The sequence below is a fragment of the Crassostrea angulata genome, chromosome 2 (genome assembly GCF_025612915.1).
Source record: "Crassostrea angulata isolate pt1a10 chromosome 2, ASM2561291v2, whole genome shotgun sequence".
Classification (NCBI taxonomy): Eukaryota; Metazoa; Mollusca; class Bivalvia; order Ostreida; family Ostreidae; genus Magallana; species Magallana angulata.
The window spans coordinates 39,343,312-39,370,090 of record NC_069112.1 but is presented as its reverse complement, the minus strand read 5'-3'; the positions used below and the strand labels follow the sequence as shown (position 1 = coordinate 39,370,090).

Here is a 26,779-nt window from a genome sequence, read left to right as displayed (position 1 = left end):
AAAAAATTTTGCGGCACTCGAGGCTTGAACCCGGGTCGCCTGGGCCATGTCCACGACTCTATCGACTGAGCTACTCGGACTCTCGCTTCAGAACTTTGACGCTTAATTTCTCGAGAATGCCTTGATCGATTTTAAAATAAATTACATATTCTTAATCAGTAAAAGTGTCACTATCAGGTGTTAAAATTTCCAAAAAAAATATTCAAAAATAAAAAAGTCGAAAAATTCAATTTTTCAAATTTCCTTCCGGTGACGACCGGAAGTGACGGCTGACATTCTCTTGACCGAGGTGCACCAGAAAAACGATAGATCTATCATCTCTGAAAGTTTCAGCCCTATATCTTTACTTGTTTTTGAGAAACCTGAGAGACAAAATTGACTTTAAAAAATCGTAAAACGGCGATAACTTCCGACCGGAAGTAAATTTTGAAAAAATGTCACGGGGGTACAAACTTCAGATGGCGAGGCATCATCAGTGAAAATTTGAAGGAAATCGAATCAGCCATTTCCGAGAAATCGCCTGCACAAAATGTGTAAGGAAAAAAAGAATAATAACTAGAGCAAAGCTCGTTGCAAAGCAACGAGTGGGTCTTCCTTTCATGTTGGAAGTAAAGCTGTAAGTTCCTGTAAGAAGCAGAGCTCTTATACCAATTGCAAGAAAAACTAAAATACAAAGATGAAAAAAATCGAATTAATCCTGGTACGACTTAACAAAATACGAATTATTTTAAGTACGACTTAACAAAAACCTTTCCGATTTCAAGAACGACTTAACAAAAAAAATTCGATTGTGTTTAAGTACGAATTAACAATTTCCGAATTATTTTAGGTACGAGTTAATTTATCTTTGAACACAACACTATTTCCTTAACCAAGAACGTGGAATCAAAATTTCCGGAAAACAATTTTTAAATCCCAATATCTCTGTAATGCATCGTCCGATTTTAAAACAGATTTCAGTTTAAATTAAGCTTAATAAAAGCTCCTTTGTTGCTTTATGATTTATATCAAATTATTGATAAGAAAAGAGTTATTATAAAAAGACTTAGTAGCCCTTCAGGCCCTTAATTTGAAGGGACAGCCCCTTTTTCTTGATATCAAATAAAAGGTCTCGCTAATATAAACATATTTTGTTCTACAAATGTTCACGAATGGTTAAACGTTATCGAGATATCTAAACAACTGTATTTTAGGTGCCGACCCTTTAACTCTTTACCGGGGCCACTAACAACAAAATTTATGGTATCATTTTGTTCAGAACATTATTTTGAACAACTTTTGTTCTACATTGCTTTTAAAAATATTTCTACTCTTTCAGATATCAATGATCAAAGTTTTGATTTCTGGCCCCTTGAAACCCCTAATTACGTAACATATGACTTAGGTATGATACTGTATAGATAAACAGCTGTACAATGAACATTTTTGCTTCTATAATTAATAACAAATTATTGATCAGTAAAGAGTTATTGTAAGAAGATTTGAGACCCCTCTTGACCCCTAATTTGAGGGACCAGCCCCTTTTTCTTGATATCAAATGAAAAGTCTTGCAAATATAAATTTATTTTGTTCAACAAGTGTTCACGAAATGTTAACCGTTATTAGGATATCTTTACAAATGTGTTTTAGGGACCGGCCCTTTATCTCCTAAATGGGGTCATGAACAAAAAAATTTAAGGCGGCATATTGTACAAAACATTATTTTAAGCAACTTTTGTTCTACAATGCTTTTCAAAATATTTCTTCTTTTTCATATATTAATGATCGAAATTTTGAATTTCTGGCCCCTTGAAACCCCTAATTACGTAACATATGACTTAAGTATCGTACTGTATAGATAAACAGCCCAACAATGAACATTTTTGCTTCTATAATTAATAACAAATTATTATTCAGTAAAGAGTTATGGTAAGAAGACTTTACAGCCCTCTTGGCCCCTAATTTAAGGGGCCAGCCCCTTTTTCTTGATATTAAACCAAAGCCCGTGTAATTTGAAACAACTTTTGCATTACATGTTTTAACAAAATATTTATACATGAAAAGATATCACAGAAAATGTGCAAATATTTCGTGAAAAAATTTGGTGCCAATTTTCAGGTTCAGGCGAGCTTTGAGGCCTTTAGCAATTTTCGTCATTGGAAGCTTGGGGGTACATCTACATACATTCATCTTCAATCCCTGAAAATTTGCCAATTTGATGCGTGGACAAAATGACCCTTAAAAATTTACAAAATCGTTAATATCTGAAACCGGAAGTGACTTCATCATTTAAAAATTTAATAATATGTAGCACCGATCACGCTTTATCCGTCCTGAAAATTCTGTGTGAATCGGTTGGATAGTTTTTTAGAAATAGCGCTCCAAAAAAGTCAGAAAAAGAAAAAAAAGAATAATAAAGAAAAAGAAACCATAGAATAACAAGAGGGTCTTCCGTTGGAAACGGAAGACCCTAATAAAGAAAAAGAAACCGTAGAATAATAATAATAGAATTGAAAAAGAAACCGAAGAATAAGAGAAGGGTCTTCCGCTGAAGACGGAAGACCCTAACTAGACTCTTGTTGCAAAAGCAACAAAAAGGTCTTCCGTTTTGATATACATGTATCAATTTAACTGTAAGACATTGCTTCTCTCACATAGAAAAAAAAGTGGATAGGATAATTATTGTGAATGATATATCCAGACGTTACTTACATGTAAAACAACGAGAATGAAAAAGAAATCAATTTTTGAAGTACTTTTTGTGACGACCGGAAGAAACGCCGAACTAAACAAAAATGTTAAGCAATTGTACAATCATTTGTCAATCTTTCCTCAAAGTTTGGTTGTTCACGGCTCTGCCAAATCTAAGATCTCTTTGAAACAATATTTTTTGTCTCGGGACCGAAACGGACGAACGAAAGTGATTAATAAAAACAAAAGCTGGTATTTCTCGTGCATTTGCTTAATGTACATCACTGTTTATCAGGCTTGATGAAATTCCAAGAAAGTCAGTTAAACTTGTTAAAAAGAGGATTTGTTTGAACCCTTCCGGTAAGAACCGGAAGTGACAGTTGACAAAATTAAACCCGTTAAACACATCCCCAATCAAAATTCTATCAATCATGAAAGATTCGTGTCTCAATCACTTACAATGACGAAAATCTCGCGCACATCAAATTTGTTAAAAGGAAAGCTACATAGGGATATTTGAGATATCTCACCGGAAGTAAAATTTATTTGCCAATTTAACATTATATAGATGACATATGTAAGATTGTATACTGATATTTTCATTTTATGTAAAATGAATAAAACAAATTTTGGAAGAGCTTCCGGTGACGACCGGAAGTTACGCCGAACAAAACAAAATAGTGTATATACATGTACATACATAGGTCTATCATCTCACAAAGTTTGATCGTTCAAGTCGTTACCGTTTTTGAGATCTCCAGCAATCAAGGTTTTTTGTCTCGGGACAGGAAACGGACAAACAGAAGTGCTCAATGTAAATTGTAATTAATATTTTTTTGTACTTGCCCTTTCTACTTAATTTTTAATCGACTTCACTACAAATATCAAAGGAAAATAGTTAACCTGATAAACAGCTTTATTTGTTTGAACTCTTCCTGTGTGGACCGGAAGTGACAGAAGACAAAACGAAACCGAGTAAACACATCTTCAATCATATGTCTATCATCCATAAAAGTTTTGTGCTTTGATCACTTATAGTCTCTGAGATCTCGTTTGTACAAAATGTGTTTCAAAAAAGGTACTTGAGATATTTGAGATATCTCACCGGAAGTAGAATTTTTTGTTGAGTTAAAATTGCATAGATAACCTATGCATAGATTTGTACTTATATATTTATTTTATGGAAAAGGAATTTTATGCGTAAAAGAAGTTATTTTTGAAGTGCTACCGGTGACGACCGGAAGTTACGACGAACAAAACAAAAAAATGTGAACACATCTACCGCTATGGGTCTATCATCCCACAAAATTTTGATGTTCAAGTCTTTACCGTTTTTGAGATCTCGTTGATACAAGCTTTTTCAACGCGGGACAGGAAATGGACAAACGGAAGTGCTCAATCTAAATTGTATTTAATATTTCTTGTATACTTGCCCTTTGTACTTCATTTCTCATCCAGCACACTACAAGTATCAATGGAAAAAAGTTAAACTGATAAACAGTTCGATTTGTTTGAACCCCTCCTGTGTGGACCGGAATTGACGGAAGACAAAACAAAACCGGTTAAACACATCTTCAATCAAATGTCTATCATCCATGAAAGTTTTGTGCTTTGATGACTTATAGTTGCTGAGATCTCGTTTGTACAAAATGTGTTTCAAAAAAGCTACCTGAGATATTTGAGATATCTCACCGGAAGTAGAATTTTTTTGTTGAGTTAACATCGCATAGATAACGTATGCATAGATTTATACTTATGTATTTATTTTATGGAAAAGAAATTTTAGGCGAAAAAGTAGTTATTTTTTAAGTGCTTCCGGTGACAACCGGAAGTTACGACGAACAAAATAAAATAGTTTAAACACATCTACAGCTATAGGTCTATCATCCCACAAAGTTTTGATGTTCAAGTCTATGCCGTTTTGGAGATCTCGTTGATACAAGCTTTTTCAACGCGGGACAGGAAACGGACGACCGGAAATGATTTTTGACAAAATCAAAAAATCATCTCGAGATATTGTCATTCTCTTTTATTTTAGAAAATTTAAGATAAATTTATCCAGTCATCTCTGAGAAATCTTCTGGACAAAAACTTGGAAAAAAATAATAATAATAATAATAAAAAACATTACAATCACTATAAGGTCTTCCGTTGGAAACGGAAGACCTTAAAAAGAAACATTACAATCACTATAAGGTCTTCCGTTGTGAACGGAAGACCTTAATAATAATAAGATAGAAAGAAAAAACCTAACAATCACTATAAGGTCTTCCGTTGGAAACGGAAGACCTTAATGAGCAAGACATGAAGCCTCAAAGTTCGTGTCTAGGAAACAAAAAAGAAAAAAGAAAAATGAGAATAATCTTAACCCGCACAATAATAGAAAGGTCTTCCGTTTCCAACGGAAGACCTTGATAACTATGTAAAACACACATTTCAGCTTTAAGGTAGTTCAGGACACCTGCATATTGTGATCTATACTCCCTATTGAAATAACAACTAGACTCTTGTTGCTATAGCAACAAAAAGGTCTTCCGTTCCTCATGTATTAATCTGCACAAAAAATCCAGTTGTCTTGTGAACAGAAAATGGATATAATATATATAAGTTTTGTGTCTTGATCTATCACAGTTTCTGAGATCTTATTTATACTTTGTTTTTAAAAAAGAAATATCTGAGATATTTGAGATGTCTCACCGGAAGTAGTACTTTTTTTACCATGTGTAGATGACTTTTTGTATTTCTATAGCTAAAATGTTATTTCAATGCTAAATAACCAAAATATTTTTTAAAATATCAAAATTGGGTGTACTTCCTGTGACGACCGGAAGTTACGCCAGATAAAACAAAAAAGTGTTAACACATGTAGATACATAGGTCTATCATCCCACAAAGTTTGGTTGTTCAAGTCATTCCCGTTTTTGAGATCTCGTCGAAATGAGATTTTTGGTCTCTGGATAGGAAACGGGAAAACGGAAGTGTTCAATGTAAATTGTATTAAATATTTCTTGTTTACTTGCCTTTTGTACATTAGTTTTCATTTATCTAACTAAAAATATCAAAGGAAAACAGTTAATCTGATTAACAGCTCGAATTGTTTGAACTCTTCCGGTGTGGACCGGAAGTGACGGAAGACAAAACGAAACCGGTTAAACACATCTTCAATCAAATGTCTATCATCCATGAAAGTTTCGTGTCTTGATCAATTATAGTTTCTGAGATCTCGCGGGTACAAAATATGTTTTAAAAAAGCTACCTGAGATGATTGAGATGTCTCACCGGAAGTAGAATTTTTTTGTTGATTTAAAATTGCATAGATAACGTATGTGTAGATTTATACTTATATATTTAATTTGTGGAAAATAAATTTATTACGTGAAATGACTATTTTTGAAGTGCTTCCGGTGACGACCGGAAGTAACGACGAACAAAACAAAATAGTTTAAACACATCTACATACACAGGTCTATTATCGTACAAAGTTTCGTTGTTCAAGTCTTTACCATTCTTGAAATCTTGAGGTGACAAGCTTTTTTGTTGTGGGACAGGAAACGGACGACCGGAAATGATTTTTGAAAAAATGAAAAAAAACGTCCCTAGTGTTTACCATTTCCTACTATTCCTGAAAATTTCAAGGAAATATATCCAGTCATCTCTGAGAAAATCGGGGAAAAAAATAAGAATAATAATAATAACTAGACTCTTGTTGCAAAAGCAACAAAAAGGTCTTCCGTTTTGATATAGAAGTATCAATTTAACTGTAAGACATTGCTTCTCTAACATAAATAAAAAATGGATACGAAAATTATTGTGAATGATAAAAATATCAAAATTGGGTGTACTTCATGTGACGACCGGAAGTTACGCCGGATAAAACAAAATAGTGTTAACACATGTACATACATAGGTCTATCATCCCACAAAGTTTGGTTGTTCAAGTCGTTACTGTTTTTGAGATCTCGTCGAAATCAGGTTTTTGGTCTCTGGACAGGAAACGGGCAAACGGAAGTGTTCAATTTAAATTGTATTCAATATTTCTTGTATACTTGCCTTTTGTACATTATTTTTCATTTATCTAACTAAAATATATCAAAGGAAAACAGTTAAACTGATAGACAGCTCTTTTTTTAACTCTTCCGGTATGGACCGGAAGTGACGGAAGACAAAATGAAACCGATTAAACACATCTTCAATCAAATGTCTATCATCCATGAAAGTTTCGTGTCTTGATCGCTTATAGTTTCTGATATCTCGCGGGTACAAAATGTGTTTTAAAAAAGCTACCTGAGATAATTGAGATATCTCACCGGAAGTAGAATTTTTTTGTTGATATTACATCGCAGAGATTTCCTATGAATAGATTTATTCTTATATATTTATTCTATTGACAAAAAAATTGATGCGTAAAAAAAAATATTTTTTAAGTGCTTCTGGTGACGACCGGAAGTTATGACGAACAAAACAAAAGTGTTTAAACACATCTACAGCTATAGGTCTATCATCCCACAAAGTTTGAATGTTTAAGTTTTTACCGTTTCTTAGATCTCGAGGTGACAAGCTTTTTGTCGCGGGACAGGAAACGGACGACCGGAAGTGAATTTAGAACATTTTTAATTAAAATCCTCTAGATCTTTTTATTTTCTGTCATTCCTGAAAATTTTATAAAAATCCATCAAGACATCTCTGAGAAATTCACGAGAGAAAAAGGGGAAAAAACGATCCCTTAACTCCTTATATGGGCCTTTTAACGAAATTTCGAAAATTGCATATTATTTAGTACATCATTTTGACTATCTTTACTTCTATACTGCATTTCAAAATATATTTCCTTTTTGAGATATGGGTGATCAAAATTCTGGACTTTTGGCCCCTATAAACCCCTAATTACGTAACACCCGATTAAATCATTACATTGCTTGGATAAATAACTGTAAGATAAACATATTTGCTTATATAACCGTTCACAAAATATCCCTCAGTAAAGGGCTACAGATAAAAGACTTTAGAGCCCTTTGGTCTCTTAATTTGAGGGGCCAGCCCCTTTTTCTTGATATCAAATAAAAGGTCATTTAAATCTCAACACATTTTGTACAAAAAGTGTTTAAAAATTTGTTACCGTTCTTGAGATATATAGGAAAGAACGTTTTAGGGGCCGATCCCATAACTCCTTATAGGGGCCATTTAACGAAATTTTGAAAATTGCATATTATTAAGTACATCATTTTGAGCATCTTTACTTCTATACTGCATTTCAAAATATATTTCCTTTTTGAGAAATGGGTGATCAAAATTTTGGACTTTTGGCCCTTAAAAACCCCTAGTTACGTAATACATGATAAAATCATTACATTTATTGCATACATAACTGTAAGATAAACATATTTGCTTCTATAACCGTTCACAAAATATCACTCAGTAAAGGGCTACAGATGAAAGACTTTAGAGCCCTTTGGTCCCTTAATTTGAGGGGCCAGCCCCTTTTTCTTGATATCAAATGAAAGGTCTTGTAAATATAAATCTTTTTTGCATTACAAGTGTTAACAAAATATTTTTCAGAAAAGAGACAAACTAAGAAAACCATTAAAAATTACGACGTTTTTTTAGTCTCAATTTTCGGGACCAGGCGAGCTTATACGCCTTTTGAGCATGACAAATATGAACGCCAAATAGCACATCTACAATCTCTTGTCTACAATCCCTGAAAGTTTGAACTCAATATCTTTTACCGTTTAGGAGGAGATCCCTGGACAAGCCGACCCTCTGAAAATCGTTAAAACGTCATTTTCTCAAGAACGGAAATGACGTCATCAAAATAAAAAAATGTATATTAAGTTCGGATTAATATCTATTAGATCTGAAAGTTTCACGAAAATCGGCTGAGCAACTTTTGAGAAATCGCCTGCACAAATTTTGTAAGAAAAAAAATAATAATAATAGGGAAAAAGAAACCGAACGAAAACAATAAGGTCTTCCGTTGGAAAACGGAAGACCTTAATAATAACTAGACTCTTGTTGCTTTAGCAACAAAAAGGTCTTCCGTTCCTCATGTATTAATCTGCACAAATCTCCAGTTATTTTGTAAACAGGAAATGGATATAATATATACATTTTGTCTTTCCTCAAAGTTTGGATGTTCAAGTTTTTGTTTCCGGGTAGTTGTAATATCTGGTGGAAAAAAGGTTTTTGTCTCGGGACCGGAAACGAACAAACAGAAGTGATTTAAGAAACGGAAAGTAGATATTTTAGTACATTTACCTACGGTACGTTACTATTCATCACATTGAGTAAAATGTTAAAAAAAAAATTAAGAATTTAATAAAAAAAGTTATATTGCTTGAACGTTTCGAGTAAAACCGGAAGTGACGTACGACCAAATGAAACCCGTTAAACACATGTTCAATCAAACGTCCATCATTCATTTAAGCTTCGTGCCTTAATCTCTCACAGTTTCTGAGATCTTGCGGTTACTTTGTTTTTTATAAAAGAAGGCTACCTGAGATATTTGAGATGTCTCACCGGAAGTAGAGGTTTTGTTTTACCATGTGTAGATGACCTTTTGTATTTCTATGGCTAAAATGTTACTTCAATGCTAAATAACCAAATATTTCTAAAAATTCAAAATTTGGTGTACTTCCTGTGACGACCGGAAGTTACGCCGGATAAAACAAAATAATGTTAACACATGTACATACATAGGTCTATCATCCTACAAAGTTTGGTTGTTGAAGTCGTTTCCGTTTTTGAGATTTCGTCGAAATAAGGTTTTTGGTTTCGGGACAGGAAACGGACAAACGGAAGTGCTCAATGTAAATTGTATTAAATATTTCTTGTATACTTGCCTTTTGTACATTATTTTTCATTTATCTAACTAAAATTATCAACGGAAAACAGATAAACTGATAAACAGCTCGATTTTTTTCAACTCTTCCTGTGTGGACCGGAAGTGACGGAAAACAAAATGAAATCAGTTAAACACATCTTCAATCATATGTCTATCATCCATGAAAGTTTCGTGTCTTGATCACTAATAGTTTCTGAGATCTCGCGGGTACAAAATGTGTTTTTAAAAAAGCTACCTGAGATGATTGAGATATCTCACCGGATGTAGATTTTTTTTGTTGATTTAACATTGCATAGATAACTTATGTGTAGATTAATACTGATATAATTAATTTGTGGAAAATGAATTTTTTGCGTGAAATAACTATTTTTGAAGTGCTTCCGGTGACGACCGGAAGTTACGACGAACAAAACAAAAGTGTTTAAACACATCTGCATACACAGGTCTATTATCGTACAAAGTTTGGTTGTTCAAGTCTTTACCATTTTTGAGATCTCGAGGTGACAAGGTTTTTTGTTGCGGGACAGGAAACGGACGACCGGAAATGGATTTTGAAAAAATGAAAAAAACGTCCCTAGTGTTTATCATTTCCTATCATTCCTGAAAATTTCAAGGAAATATATCCAGTCATCTCTGAGAAAATCGGGGAAAAAAATAAGAATAACTAGACTCTTGTTGCAAAAGCAACAAAAAGGTCTTCCGTTTTGATATAGAAGTATCAATTTAACTGTAAGACATTGCTTCTCTAACATAAATAAAAAATGGATACGAAAATTATTGTGAATGATAAAAATATCAAAATTGGGTGTACTTCCTGTGACGACCGGAAGTTACGCCGGATAAAACAAAATAGTGTTAACACATGTACATACATAGGTCTATCATCCCACAAAGTTTGGTTGTTCAAGTCGTTACTGTTTTTGAGATCTCGTCGAAATCAGGTTTTTGGTCTCTGGGCAGGAAACGGGCAAACAGAAGTGTTCAATTTAAATTGTATTCAATATTTCTTGTATACTTGCCTTTTGTACATTATTTTTCATTTATCTAACTAAAATATATCAAAGGAAAACAGTTAAACTGATAGACAGCTCTTTTTTTTAACTCTTCCGGTATGGACCGGAAGTGACGGAAGACAAAATGAAACCGATTAAACACATCTTCAATCAAATGTCTATCATCCATGAAAGTTTCGTGTCTTGATCGCTTATAGTTTCTGATATCTCGCGGGTACAAAATGTGTTTTAAAAAAGCTACCTGAGATAATTGAGATATCTCACCGGAAGTAGAATTTTTTTGTTGATATTACATCGCAGAGATTTCCTATGAATAGATTTATTCTTATATATTTATTCTATTGACAAAAAAATTGATGCGTAAAAAAAAATATTTTTTAAGTGCTTCTGGTGACGACCGGAAGTTATGACGAACAAAACAAAAGTGTTTAAACACATCTACAGCTATAGGTCTATCATCCCACAAAGTTTGAATGTTTAAGTCTTTACCGTTTCTTAGATCTCGAGGTGACAAGCTTTTTGTCGCGGGACAGGAAACGGACGACCGGAAGTGAATTTAGAACATTTTTAATTAAAATCCTCTAGATCTTTTTATTTTCTGTCATTCCTGAAAATTTTATAAAAATCCATCAAGACATCTCTGAGAAATTCACGAGAGAAAAAGGGGAAAAAAAAAATAATAATAATAATAAAAAGAAACATTACAATCACTATAAGGTCTTCCGTTGGAAACGGAAGACCTTAAAAAGAAACATTACAATCACTATAAGGTCTTCCGTTGGAAACGGAAGACCTTAAAAAGAAACATTACAATCACTATAAGGTCTTCCGTTGGAAACGGAAGACCTTAATAAAGTATAACTTGCGAGCAATGAGGAGGTGTTCCGTCCGATTTTCAGAAGGTAAAATGACGTCATCGACTTTAATTTTCAACAACAAAACATGATCTGGAAATAGGAGTTGAGTACTAATGCTTTCCTGTAATGCTTTTTATAAGTTCTCTTACGTTCTTTTTTTAAATACTTGCATTTCTTCCAATTAAGATAGAAAAGATTAAACTTTTTTACCTCTGGCCCCTAAAAACCCTAGTTAGGTAACGCTTGAGAAAATCAGGATACATAAACGTATTATACTTAATTAAGGTCGTCCGTTTCCAACGGAAGACCTTATAGTGATTGTAATGTTTTTTATTAAGGTCTTCCGTTTCCAACGGAAGACCTTATAGTGATTGTAATGTTTCTTTTTATTATTATTATTATTATTATTTTTTTCCCCTTTTTCTCTCGTGAATTTCTCAGAGATGTCTTGATGGATTTTTATAAAATTTTCAGGAATGACAGAAAATAAAAAGATCTAGAGGATTTTGATTTAAAATGTTCTAAATTCACTTCCGGTCGTCCGTTTCCTGTCCCGCGACAAAAAGCTTGTCACCTCGAGATCTAAGAAACGGTAAAGACTTAAACATTCAAACTTTGTGGGATGATAGACCTATAGCTGTAGATGTGTTTAAACACTTTTGTTTTGTTCGTCATAACTTCCGGTCGTCACCGGAAGCACTTAAAAAATATTTTTTTTACGCATCAATTTTTTTGTCAATAGAATAAATATATAAGAATAAATCTATTCATAGGAAATCTCTGCGATGTAATATCAACAAAAAATTTCTACTTCTGGTGAGATATCTCAATTATCTCAGGTAGCTTTTTTAAAACACATTTTGTACCCGCGAGATATCAGAAACTATAAGCGATCAAGACACGAAACTTTGATAGACATTTGATTGAAGATGTGTTTAACCGGTTTCATTTTGTCTTCCGTCACTTCCGGTCCATACCGGAAGAGTTAAAAAAAAGAGCTGGCTATCAGTTTAACTGTTTTCCTTTGATATATTTTAGTTAGATAAATGAAAAATAATGTATAAAAGGCAAGTATACAAGAAATATTGAATACAATTTAAATTTAACATTTCCGTTTGCCCGTTTCCTGTCCAGAGACCAAAAACCTGATTTCGACGAGATCTCAAAAACAGTAACGACTTGAACAACCAAACTTTGTGGGATGATAGACCTATGTATGTACATGTGTTAACACTATTTTGTTTTATCCGGCGTAACTTCCGGTCGTCACAGGAAGTACACCCAATTTTGGTATTTTTATCATTCACAATAATTTTCGTATCCATTTTTTATTTATGTTAGAGAAGCAATGTCTTACAGTTAAATTGATACTTCTATATCAAAACGGAAGACCTTTTTGTTGCTTTTGCAACAAGAGTCTAGTTATTATTATTATTATTTTTTTCCCTTTTTTTGTCCACAAGATTTCTCAGAGATGGCCGGATAGATTTATGTGAAATTTTCAAAAATGAAAGAGAATGACAATATCTCGAGACGATTTTTTCATTTTGTCAAAAATCATTTCCGGTCGTCCGTTTCCTGTCCCGCATTTAAAAAGCTTGTATCAACGAGATCTCAAAAACGGTAAAGACTTGAACATCCAAACTTTATGGGATGATAGACCCATAGCTGTAGATGTGTTTAAACTATTTTGTTTTGTTCGTCGTAACTTCCGGTCGTTACCGGAAGCACTTATAAAATAACTACTTTTTCGCATAAAATTCCTTTTCCATAAAATAAATATATAAGTATAAATCTATGCATAAGTTATCTATGCGATGTTAACTCAACAAAAAAAATCTACTTCCGGTGAGATATCTCAAATATCTCAGGTAGCTTCTTTGAAACACATTTTGTACAAACGATATCTCAGAAAATATAAGTGATCAAAGCACAACACTTTCATGGATGATAGACATTTGATTGAAGATGTGTTTAACCGGTTTCGTTTTGTCTTCCGTCACTTCCGGTCCACACAGGAAGAGTTCAAACAAATAAAGTTATTTATCAGTTTAACTGTTTTCCTTTGATATTTGTAGTGAAGTCGATGAAAAATTAAGTTGAAAAGGCAAGTACAAAAAAATAATAATTACAATTTACATTGAGCACTTCCGTTTGTCCGTTTCCTGTCCCGAGACAAAAAACCTTGATTCCTGGAGATCTCACAAACGGTAACGACTTGAACAATCAAACTTTGTGGGATGATAGACCTATGTATGTACATGTTTTTACACTATTTTGTTTTGTTCGGCGTAACTTCCGGTCGTCACCGAAAGCACTTCAAAAATTTGTTTTATTCATTTTACATAAAATGAAAATATCAGTAAACAATCTTACATATGTCATCTATATAATGTTAAATTGGCAAATAAAGAACAAGGGACGTTATTGACGGAATTTGGCCGAATCTTGAAAGACAATGAGGTTTATACGAGTCATAGTTGAGAATTTTCTTTTTCTAATGATATATAACTTGTTTATATCTGATCATGTTTAACAACACGGATTTAGTGCTAAAAGGCGGTGTTAAGAATTCATTACGTTAGTTTTGACGTTCGTTCTATATGACACGACGTCAATTACGCATCTCATTTCCGTTATGTAACCGTCAATCATCCAAAAATAAATGATAGTGCGTACAATTTTTTTAAGTTAATTCTATCGCTATTTAGAATAATTATTCTTGATGTCCAGGGAGAATGAAAAGGTCGACTTGTTTACACATGAAAGTTTATGCTGCACCATAAAACGCTCGTATTCAAGTAACAAAAGTTAGATTATTTACGCCCCCCCCCCTCTCTCTCTCTCTTTCGAATTCTCTCATTTACTTATTGTATACTTAATTTTTTCGTATATTCCAGTTAGAATATTTCATCTATTGCAAAAATATATGTTTATATTTTACTACCGAGACATATTGAATGTATTTACATCGGATACTTTAATTTTTTTCATTAGAAAAAAAACCCACTACAGTCTTTTTAACCTGTAACAAATCAGTAGGCGGTTTCGTCTACATACGACTATTATAATCCGAATGTTTTAATTTGTTGTTAAAATCATGTTTCTTTGTTCTTCAAAATTGTGGTATCAAACTTCAATCGCAACTTCTCGGGCCTTTCCGGCAGGCTTGGAAAAACACCTCGAATGTATTACCTAGGCGTCCATGACAACCCCCTTTTTATAAAACTTGATATAAATACAACACATTTTACGATCTGTTGAGATGTAAGCTAGACTTCATTAAAGTAAATGATTTACCCTAAAATATAACACAGAAGCGACTTATAAGGCTTTCTAGCCGATACTTATTTTAATGAGAAGCGACTCCATTTTGTATAAAATTCTAACATCCGGTAATGTTAATACATTCGAGGTGTTTTTCCGAGCCTGCCGGGAAGGCCCGAGAAGTTGCGATTGATCAAACTTCAGAAACGTCAATACCCCGCCAATATCCGGTCAATATAATATACGTACTTCTATCGAACTGAACCGAACAAGGCAAACAACACGTGGTTATTTTGGAAGTCGTAATTTCATTCAAAGCTCAATTATCATTTGATATGATTATAGGTTCCAATTACTAATTATCTACTTGTTGTGGCTCCATGCATATGACGCACTTGTTTTTTTTTTTTTAATTAAGCTTACTAAGTCTGGTTTTCACACTTTCGTTTTCTCTGCATCTCAAATCTTGGTTACATTTTTAACTTTAAAAAAATGTGGTAAATAATCGTGCAATGTTAAATATTTCCACACACGGATAGACTATGCATTTACGTCTTATAATTACCTAGTAGGCATTAAAACAAAACTCCCAATTTTTCTCCAGTAATTTTTCTACAAATCATTTGATACTGGCAAATAAACGTTACCGGTAAAACTACTGTATCATTATAATTATTCAGTTTGATATTGTTTGTCAACTATATTCATGTGTTCATTTTCATTTCATATACATAACAAAACATGAAAGATAAGGAAAAAGGGAGAACATTTAATGATATAGCAGTGGAAAACTTTAAACCAATTCACGTTTATCAAGATAATAGGATTAACACTGATTTTAATAAGAACAATTTAAAAGTGCATTCAACATTTATTCCTCCTTCGGACTCTCTGATCCACTGTCTGACTCATCAACAACACGGGCTGCATCATCCAGGTGGTCCGCCCAGTTACGAACTCCTTTCACCGGTGTGGACTGGTGTCGTGCATATCCAAGGTACCACAGAACACTTGTAATATGCGCGCAGCATCCGACTACACGGGACCCTGCCTTGCATTTGCAGTACCAGGAAAGAATCGCTCCTTCACGGTGGTGTATCCAACACTGATATTTCTTGGCCGAAACGTGGCGACTTTGAATCTTTGCGCCGATGATATTTTGTACATCTTCTGCTATGAGAATGTCATATGCGCCATCTTCCTGTAAATGTTCGTGTGAGTAGGCCTTAGCCATCTTAACTTGGTAAGTTCCTAATGTGATGTTGCGGATTTCCTCTTCAGTTAGAATGGGAAAGTCGGTGGCTACATCATCGGCATCCATCGCTTTCCACAGAGAAGATCTTCTGTCCCAGCCCTCATTTTCCACTAATTCTCGAAGCTCGTTTCCTTTTTGTGACAGATAAAGCATTTTGGATGCAATTGCTTGATCATCTTCAGCTGCTCCAGAACTTAACGGAGGACAGTATTTGTTAGAGAGAGCGGCGGCAATGCGGACATAATCCCCTATGAACGGTATTTGTGTATTAGACACAGTCCTGTCAAGGTACTTCCACCGCTTAATTCTGCCGTTTGCTGACTCCACCACCCAGCGCACCTTTTAAAGATTATGAAAAAAATTATCATGCATCATTTACATACACAGAATATACAGCGCATATAATTTAATAATGAATTTGAACCAAATTAATTTTACATATTTATGTTTTGAATCAATTAAAAATTCTACCTTGGTTATCAACCTGGAACTGTTCGATTCCTCGGTTGTGTGTTGCTTTGTACCTCTAAGGAAACATGGCATCTCCATCCGGATACCAATATCAGATAAAACATCAGCACTGTCCCTGAAGCCACGATCAACAATAAACGTGTCACCGTCATTTAACCAGCTCCTCATTTCTTCCGCATTTTTCTTAATCATATGGTTAAGGATACCGGCGTCGTTGTTTTTGGAGTCAGACAGATATGGACCTTGGACGGTCACAATATAGCCAGATGTTGTGACAACCATCATGGGTTTCACAAGCGGCCTGTGCTTATGTAAGCTAAAGGAACGTCTGGAGAAGCTGAAATTGGTGGACTTCTGGATGTATATGTACGTCCCGTCTAAAACAAGCAACGCTGGGATAGAGTTCGCCAGACCAGATGAAAACAGTTCCTGTGCTAGTGGCCTTGTATGCTTGGCTATGACGTCCTCGCGGGAAATATGTCCGAAAACTAAATTATGTGGTACAAAGTCACTCATAAGGGAACGTCTGGCTGAAGAAACGGCTCTGCGTACCTATAAAAACAACAAAATATACATATCAAAAGTTGTCTTTTTCATTTGGAGACTATATATATATATATTGTATATATTTTTTATATATAAATATATATATATATATATATATATATATATATATATATATATATATATATATATATATATATATATATATATATATATATATTAAGTTTATAGGGGGGATTAGCAAGTCCAAAATACCCCCCCCTCCTCAAATCAACTTATGATCAATAAGAACATTATTACATGTATTAACGCACCTGCCATTTTTTCATATTAAAAAGGGTAGCCAGCATCTTGTTGTCCAAGGCACATCTCAATTTCATCAGCAAAATCGCAACACAAGTGCGGATGCTTCTAGATTTTGAAGACTTTATTTCCAAAACATTAGCCATTAGATCATCAAACTGGGTTCGGGTCAATCCTGTAAGATTATGATAATCCTCTGACGTTAGTGAGGCCTCGCTGTCAAAATCCAGACGAATAGAAGCATTTCTTTTTGCATAATTTCTGAGACTGTCGAGGAGATCGTTCATGCCTTCAACACTGAAAGACGTTGATTTTCTAATTCTATCCGACACGCCTTGATTTAACGCCTCTGAGGTCATATGCCCGCCATGAATATGTGTAGGACAACATCTTGAACCTTCTTTCATGAACACACCAAGTTGTACAAACATCTCAAGTCGTGACTGTTCAGGAATGACAACAAGTTTGCGTGGTTTCTTTTCACAAACTGCACAAGCATCATGTCGATATCCAGTAGACGGAATAGGAAGTGTCGTACGTATTTCCAGTGGGGCAACATTTTCTTTGTCAGAATTAGGATTGAGTCCCTGGTATTGGGATTCTTGTTTCAGAGAATAGTAAAACAGTTGCCTGCATTTATTACAAACTACGTCACTTTCATTCAAGTCAGTCACAAATCGTTTGGACAGAAATTTTCGAAGAGCTTTATTTCCAGAAAGCGGTCTTCGTTCACTAGTCTTTACGCGCTTACAACAGGTTACACAGGAGTATGGTCTAAGTTTGGATGACATGGTTCAGAACCTTGAATAAAAATGCATAAATTTTAAAGAGAAATATTTAGACTATTAATGCTCTACCTAACAATGGTTCAAAGGTCACTGGCGTCGGAAGCAAATTGAAAGTGGGGGGGGGGGGGGCTAGACTAATCCTCAGAAATCTTAACAAGCGCAAAGTCATGAAAATCCTAATCCGTGGAGGGGGGAGGGGGAGTTTTCTATAGTTCCACAAAAATTGTTACCTACCAAAAATTTTCCAAATCATGAAATTCCTACTCCGTGGGTTGGGGGTGGGGGTGGGGGGGGGGGGGAAATATACCTATGACTCCAACTTCTCAATATTTTAATCGTTTCAATGTAAATTTAGGAACAATTCTGTTTACTGCGACAAAAAGTGTGTGTGTGTGTGTGTGTGTGGGGGGGGGGGGGGGGGGGGGGGGCTGAACCCTCTCTGATGCTATGTGCCTAATGGTTAGGTCTAACTTTGCAAAAAAAGTGGGGGGGGGGATAAGCCCCCCCCCCCCCCTAGCCCCCATTTAATTAGTTTGAATTTAAGTTAGTTGAGTTAAAATATGTAAACGTCAAAACTATTAATGAACAAATGTACACTGCTCTATTTTTGTTCTTTTAAATAGTCATGCCGCCGCAGGCAAGGGATCGAATACGTAATTGTCCACAAACAAAGCTCGGAATTCAGCTAGATTTTAAATGCGACTCAAATGCATTGCACAGAAGCAATTCTTTTGTCCATAATGTGTTTCACTAGAACATAACGAAATGTTTAAACACTTTCTGTATGTAATCTGATACCCTTTATGACAGTTATACCCACAAATACTCCGTTTATTTGCCAAATAAAACGCAAATACACGGTAACAAGTCTAGCTTTTTACACTCCTATTACGCAATACCCGAAAAAAATATTATTGTTGCAACATTGATAAGATCATAATGAACAACTTTTGCAGCGACAGCCATATCGAAATTTTAACCGCTTTTGAGTTATAAAATTAAATCTTTCAAGGGTTCTAGGTCCCTAATTTGAGAAGCCAGCAAAACAAAAGCTCTTGTAACTTAAAATATTTTTTCTTCTACATGTCTTAACAAAATATTTGCGAGAAAAGAGATAAACTAAGAAATCCAAGCAAAATTACAACGCTTTTTTATCTCAATTTTCGAGCCCTATCGAGCCCCGGCGCTTCTTGTGCTAGACAAACATGAAAGCTTTTGTGCATACAATCTTTTGTCCATCATGCCTGAAATTTTGAAATCGATATCGTATGTAGTTTATGAGATCACTCTTGGACAAACCAACCCCCTAAAAATCCTTAAAATGCCAATATTTCAAGAACAGAAATGACGTTATCAACCAAAAAAATTCCGAAAAGGTTCAGAACATAGGCAGTAAGATCTAAAAATTTCGTGCAAATCGGTCAAGCAATATCTGAGATATTGCGTGCACAAAAATTGTTAAGAAAAAAAGAAGAAAAATAATCTGAAGAATAACAATAAGGTCTTCCGTTGGAAACGGAATACTTTAAATATAATATCCCCTCAATCCCCCCCCCCCCCCTCAATAATGTTACCTAACAGTGAAGCGCAATGGGTTAGAGCGTTTACATGTCTGTGAGGGAATTAGGGTACGATGTGTAATTTTGGTTATTTTACTATTGATATGATGAATTGTCATAGGGGAGGGTCTAGACCACTCACTCCCACGCCTTTTTTAAATACGTGCGCACGATGGTGTTCATATAGGCACACAGAAGCAAATCTAAATCTGACAAACGCAGAAGAGAGGGGGATAATTAAATTGTGTTTGTAATAAAAATATAGACCATTATACTTTCTATGACATGAAATGTTAAGATTATTGGTTAACTTAAAATTCACATGCAAACAGTTCAATTCAAAATTGTACATAAAGTGCCGCTCATGTGTATTTTCATATGGTAAGGGATCTCATCCTTTCTGAAAATTATATTTTTTAAATATATTACCGGAACTTGCATGTGACCTTCATTTTTACATAAACTGGTACAAAACAGTGTTATTTAGGGTCAAACACTTGGTGCGGGTATTACTGTTAAATGACGGCATCTATTTTTTTTAATCAGTCCGATTTTTAAAGTAATGAAAGTATTTCTTTTATACCATTTTATCTTCTATGGACTGGTAAAAATTTGTTTAATATCCCTACAATTTAGTGTTTATATACAAAATTGAATGAATCAATACAGTAAATAGTAAGTTGGAAGTTGTTTTCTTACAAGAATATATTTTTTTATAATATCAAAAACTATACTGAATACAAACCTGAAAAATGAACTCGTTGGTTTTGAAAAAAAAATCTTTATGTAATTCAAATTTTAATTTATCAAGTGAAATGCATCATGTAATGTTCAGTTATTTTATTTATTTATTTATTGATTTTTTTTTTTTAAAATAAAGATTGATACCGTGAAATTAAGTTTTAAAGAATACTTTTAGAATGTGACACAGGCTTCTATGGTAGAAACTGTAGAGAGAAATGCAGCGTTAACTGTCTCTTTGCCAGTGCATGTGACAGGTTTACAGGTGAATGTACTTTAGGGTGTCAACAAGGATGGACAGGAAGCAATTGTGACCAACGTAAGAATTTTATAATTTTTTAGTAAACCGATATAACATTACATTAGAATTATTATCTATAAAAAACAAACTAGTTTCTATCTGTATAAAATTAGGCATATTAGGCATATTGGACGTATGATAAACGGGTCAATCTGAATCTGAATTTGTTTGTTGTGCAACAGTTCGCATGCGAAGGGAATCTTTGAAACATGCAAGATACATTGTTGCGGATATTGTGAAGTAAACAGTTACTGCGGTTAAATAGTTAAATACGTTGACAGCTTTTACATATGACGATGGTGTTAGCTTGTTTTGATTTTCGTTTCATTTTTCATTATTTATGATTATAATCTTGGAAACTATCGTATTTATTTTGTAAATGTTACGTATCAAATCGAACAGGGACTTCGGTAAATCAGACAGTAGACTGTTTACCACGAAAAATCAGCAAAATCCGATGTATTAACAAAGAACTAAAAACATTAATTAATTCTATCGGTAATTAGGCAGTACCTTTTGCGTAGTGGATGATTAATGCAATACGTTTTGTTGAGACTCTCAGCATTTTTTCGAGTTAACTAACGGAAATATGTAGGTATAATGTATGATTCATTTTGAAACATGAATTGTACTCTTGATTTGTTCGGTGCATGTTTCTTGTGTTTACTAATGTTATTTGAATCTTAAGCTTCGAATTATAAGCAAGATATAAAACATTGCTCATGATTGTGTGTTTGTCCACAGATATGAGGCAATTCCATTTATATTTTAAATGCATTATAATAGGAAATACCAAGTTAAACTCTTAAGATGAACGTAATAAACTCTTTAGAATAAAATATGACTGAAACCTAGCAAAATTGTGAGCTCTGTATCTTGATTCTAATTCTACCATTGACGCTGAAATTTTGGTTGATTATTAGAAATGTCTTGCTTAACGTTCAATACAAGTACTTGTAGAAAACAATTAAAGGATATTATACGGTAATTACTTTCTGGGGCCCCTTTTTAATACTATGAATTATATGAATTTTTCATCAATTTTGATAGTTTTTCAGACAAAAGCAAATAATCAAGGTCCGTTTAAAACAGTTTCAATACTTCTTACACATTTTGTTTCGGAGAAAAAGGCATTTTTGCTGTTCCTAAGAAAATATTACAGCGAAAAATCATTCTCTTGTAGCAATTTGTTGTTTTTGAATAAAGAAAAAAACATAAAGGGTCGACCTTAGTAAAATAAAGTGATTTGCTTTTCAATACATTGATTATAATGACTCTTTAACATGTCACGTGAGAACATTTTTCATTCGAGTGTATTCACTAATCAAGTGAGTAAGGTTATAAAAGTCGCAGAAGTTTTATAAAAGGGACGCCCAATTACATTTTTGAATGTCTTTAACTTGCGGAATAAAGCGCATTGCGGTACAATTTTATTTTTCAAATTTTTAAGATTTTTTTTCACTAAAATACAATAACTATTGAAATTTATTTTGCATCTTGGTGCTGGAAGTAAACACTGTAACCCTACCATATGTTTAGTTATATATATTGAATATGGTTTTCTTATTTTCATTAAAAATGGTACCCAATAAAGCTACAATGTCAAACTTAAAGTGTATGCAAAAATAAATGTAAAATTCGAATACTTTACAATATTTATTCTTTGTTATTCAATCGAGAGGCCGTATGGCTCCAGATCATCTGAGCGTCCATTTAAAGTCATTGTTGTTCAGGTAAGCGATGTGGCTCATCGGGCCTCTTGTTAAAATAATTTACGGAGAGACTGCTTGTAAAAAAATTGTGCGTAGTGTAAACCAAAGTCAGATGTGAATGCCATTGCAGTTCTTTTCAAAGTCTATGTATAAACCTCAATTTCTTTTCTGTTGGCTAAATTTTGATCGGTCACCTGTGTATATTCTTGTCTAATTTAAGTTAAATCTAAGTTTAATTACGATCTTCAAATAAGGTTTCAATTAAGATTACTCAATCATTATATATCACAAATAAATGTTATTTATTATGTAACTTTCCTTTGTAGATACCTTCGACGTTCTTGAGAAAAACACGTGTTTCACTTAAATATTCATATTTATTTTACAGATGCTTTTCAAGTGTGCGATAACGGATACTTTGGAGCCGAATGCAGTAGAAAATGTGGGCACTGTTTACAAACCGATCACTGCAATCACGTCAACGGAAAGTGCTTGAACGGATGTTTACACGGATATAAAGGGGACTATTGTAACGAAAGTTTGTACTTTTTTTATAGCTCTGCTGATTATAAATACATAAACCATATTAATTAGACAATTTGAAACCCGAAAATCGTTGACTTGACTTATTTCAATTCTCAACTCATATAAGCATGAAATAGAAATCCCGAAAATAAAAGTCATTACCCGTATGTGATGATTTCCACAGCATGTCCGCCTGGGTTCTTTGGATTAGACTGCATCAACCGGTGTGACATCTACTGTTCTGGAAACGAATCTTGTGATCCAGTTCTGGGAATATGCACCGAAGGCTGTAAACGAGGATGGAGTGGCCTAGTCTGTGGTTTAGGTATATTGACAAAAACCTCCTTTTAATAATCTTAAAGCAATATGAGCTGCAATTTTCATGTTGAATTTATTTTTAAGAAAATGTTATCTTCTAGTTAAAAGACAAAAAAATATCATGGCTTTTAAATTTCCGTTATCAACTTTTTTGTGGGAAAAGGCGTTAAAAAGCCTTAATTAGAACAAATTTGAATTATAGTCCTCCTATACAAAAAATGATTTGCTATGAATTCCTTAGAAGAGAAATATTGCTTATTAAAAAAATTCATGATTTGTTCTAATCTTATTCATCATAATAGTTCAAGTTAAATGCAGACATATAATACAAGCAGGTTTTTGCAACAAAAAAATATTATAGAAAATACAGATCATATTGCCTTAATCAATTAATGCTATAATGAATTCACATGTTAACTTTTTAAGTATCGATATTCATAAATTCATGTTCACCGGTGTATATTAAAATAAATATAATAACGAACGTTGAGAGTTAATATGTACTTTTTGATTCAGAGAGGTTAAATCGCCAGTCGTATGGTGACAACATGCCTATTGTCGTTGGTGTTGTTGTCTCAGTTGTAATTATTTTCGGTGGAAGTATAATACATGTTATATTGTGGAAAAGGAAAATAAGAGCAACACTTCAAGTTCCTTCAGGTAAAGTTTCATTAGTAAATATTTCAAAACACCAACTCTAATGAGTTCTTGTTTCAAAAGGTTAGGTTTAGTTAATAATATTACATTATATCCAACCCGTATTTCCCTCATCCTTCTTAAAAGATGAGTTATGTTATATGGGACGATATCTATTAACTCCTTTCCTTGACGAACTGTCTACAAATTTAGACAAAATGTGTTTTGATAGAATGATACGTTTGTCATACATGTACCAACCATTTGTAAATTTTATCTGTCATTTGAAGTTGCTTTGAAATATATATTAATGAAAAATACATTTGAAGCTATGTAGATGATATAAATCAAAAAGAAAATGAGATATCCTTAATAGAATGATGAGCAAATGCATTAGGTTTACCTAATTCAGAAACATTAAGCATAAGTTCATATACTTAACTTTTTTCTAAGTTTTTTGCTTATTTTTGAATTATATGAACCATCATTTATTTTGAATATCTTTCATTAGGATAAATATGATAACAATTGTTAAAAGAATATATTTTTCCTATAATTTAAATAATTTTGTCTCGATTAATTGCAATAAAATTGTTTGTCTTAGGAACGCAGAGAAAACCAACACAAATGAAACAAAAATAATACTGCAATAAGCAAAAAAAAAAAACAAGAAAAAAAAAAGCACTGAATTTTTTTAACTCGATCTAAATGAAAATTCGTTAACCTTTAAAATGTGTATTATAATCATTTTAACAGAGCTTAAATTATATTCAGTGTAAATATTTTTAAGTAGAATTCATATTTAGCCAAATTAATGAGATAACAAAAATATGAATACATGTAACTACATGTAATAACAAATGATTTTTAATTATGAAATAATACTTGTTATTAATTTACATAAAAAACATTATAGATGGTGAATGAATATAAATAATTAAAAAAAAAAATATTAATAAATATTGTCTTGATTACAGATGGACCTAGTGAAACATCGCGACAATACACAGAACTTGCTATTATCAAACCCAGCAACTACGATGAAATTCACAGCTATTCAAATCATTCAAATCTGTGAACATATTAATCATATGTTCTTTCATATTGGGATGTATGTGCAGTAGATGAACAATGTTTTTGAAAGGTATCAAGATCAAAAATATAATAATACATACCTATGCTTGCCTGTTTATTACCGTTTATCAATTTGTTCTAACAATATACCAGTAATTCATATAATACAATCAATAGTTACATGTCAATTTAAATGATGAATTTTCACATGTGCTTTTTTGGCTTTGTGTTTTTAAACAAAGTTATTTTCTTTTTTTAAGGATTGTTTTTATTTGTTAAAACTGCATTTTTTGGTCTTGCTATATTGATAATTCTGTTATAATTTTGAGTTTTTTAGCTCACCTGAGCTGAAAGCTCAAGTGAGCTATTCTGATCACATTTTGTCTGTCGTCCATCTGTCCGTCTGTCCGTCCGTCCGTCTGTCCGTAAACTTTTCACATTTTCAACATCTTCTCAAGAACTACTAGGCCAATTTCAACCAAACTTGGCACAAATCATCCTTAGGCAAAGGGGATTTTAATTTGTGAAAATCAAGGGCCACACACATTTTCAAAGGGAGATAATTAGAAATTAATGAAAAATTTCGAGAAATTTTCAAAAATCTTCTTCTCAAAAACCAGACAGCCAGGACAGCTGAAACTTGTGTGGAAGCATCCTCAGGTAGTGTAGATTCAAAGTTGTGAAATTCATGACCCCCGGGGGTAGGGCGGGGCCACAATGGGGGGTCGAACTTTCACATAGGAATATATAGAGTAAATCTTTAAAAATCTTCTTCTCAAAAACTAATCAGCCAGGAAAGCTGAAATTTGTGTGGAAGCATCCTCAGGTAGTGTAGATTCAAAGTTGTGAAATTATTGACCCCCGGGTGTAGGGTGGGGCCACAATGGGGGGTCGAAGTTTTACATAGGAATATATAGAGTAAATCTTTAAAAATCTTCTTCTCAGAAACTAAACAGCCAGGAAAGCTGACACATGTGTGGAAGCATCCTCAGGTAGTGTAGATTCAAAGTTGTGAAAATCATGACCCCCGGGGGTAGGGTGGGGCCACAATGGGGGGGGGGGTCGAAGTTTTACATAGGAATATATAGAGTAAATCTTTAAAAATCTTCTTCTCAGAAACTAATCAGCCAGGAAAGCTGAAACTTGTTTGGAAGCATCCTCAGGTAGTGTAGATTCAAAGTTGTGAAAATCATGATCCCTGGGGGTAGGGTGGGGCACAATAGGGGGGGGGTCGAAGTTTTACATAGGAATATATAGAGTAAATATTTAAAAATCTTCTTCTCAGAAACTAATCATCCAGGAAAGCTGAAACTTGTGGGAAGTATCCTCAGGTAGTGTAGATTCAAAGTTGTGAAAATCATGACCCCTGGGGGTAGGGTGAGGCCACATAGGAATATATAAAAATCTTCTTCTCAGAAACTAATCAGCAAGATGATTCTTTATAATTGTTACGACTTTGGCTTCAGGACAATTCTTCGGCCTCACAAGAAGGTTCAGAGTTTGATGTACATAGCTAAATATCCCATATATAAACAATTGTAAAGGATCTTTTTGAGAACTGCAATACTCAACATGTGATATTTGATTCTTGATTATTTTAATTAATGCATCCACTAATAACCAATTATTGTGATGATTATTTTTATACAATAATAAATATTCAATGTATATAAGTTGTTCTGCATAAGTAGTTTTGGGTTAGGCCGGATTAGTTTGCTTATTTTTGATTTCCAATTTTTAGATACTATGAATTATTTTAGGCCGGCACATATATAGGGACAGTGTCTATTGCATTGCGACGAGTGACTGTTTGGGGTTAAACTTGAACAGGTATGGAGAGATTGAGGGTGTGGACATCCATTCTCTATCTAATCTTCGTGTTTTTCTAACCTACGATACAGAGTGTGTGGTCATTCCTGCCTTGTATTGCATTAATACAAGGGT

At 33.6% G+C, this 26,779-nt stretch overlaps 1 protein-coding gene across 1 annotated transcript in view; it reads left to right on the top strand.

Annotated features, from left to right (window-relative positions):
• The window catches only part of LOC128174316 (uncharacterized), a 147,842-nt gene that overhangs the window by 58,434 nt on the left and 62,629 nt on the right, over nucleotides 1–26,779 (top strand). The window contains exon 11 of the mRNA XM_052839891.1: nucleotides 20,448–20,588. Within this exon, the coding sequence (XP_052695851.1) occupies nucleotides 20,448–20,588 (141 nt within the window). The remainder of the gene's footprint in view (nucleotides 1–20,447; nucleotides 20,589–26,779) is intronic.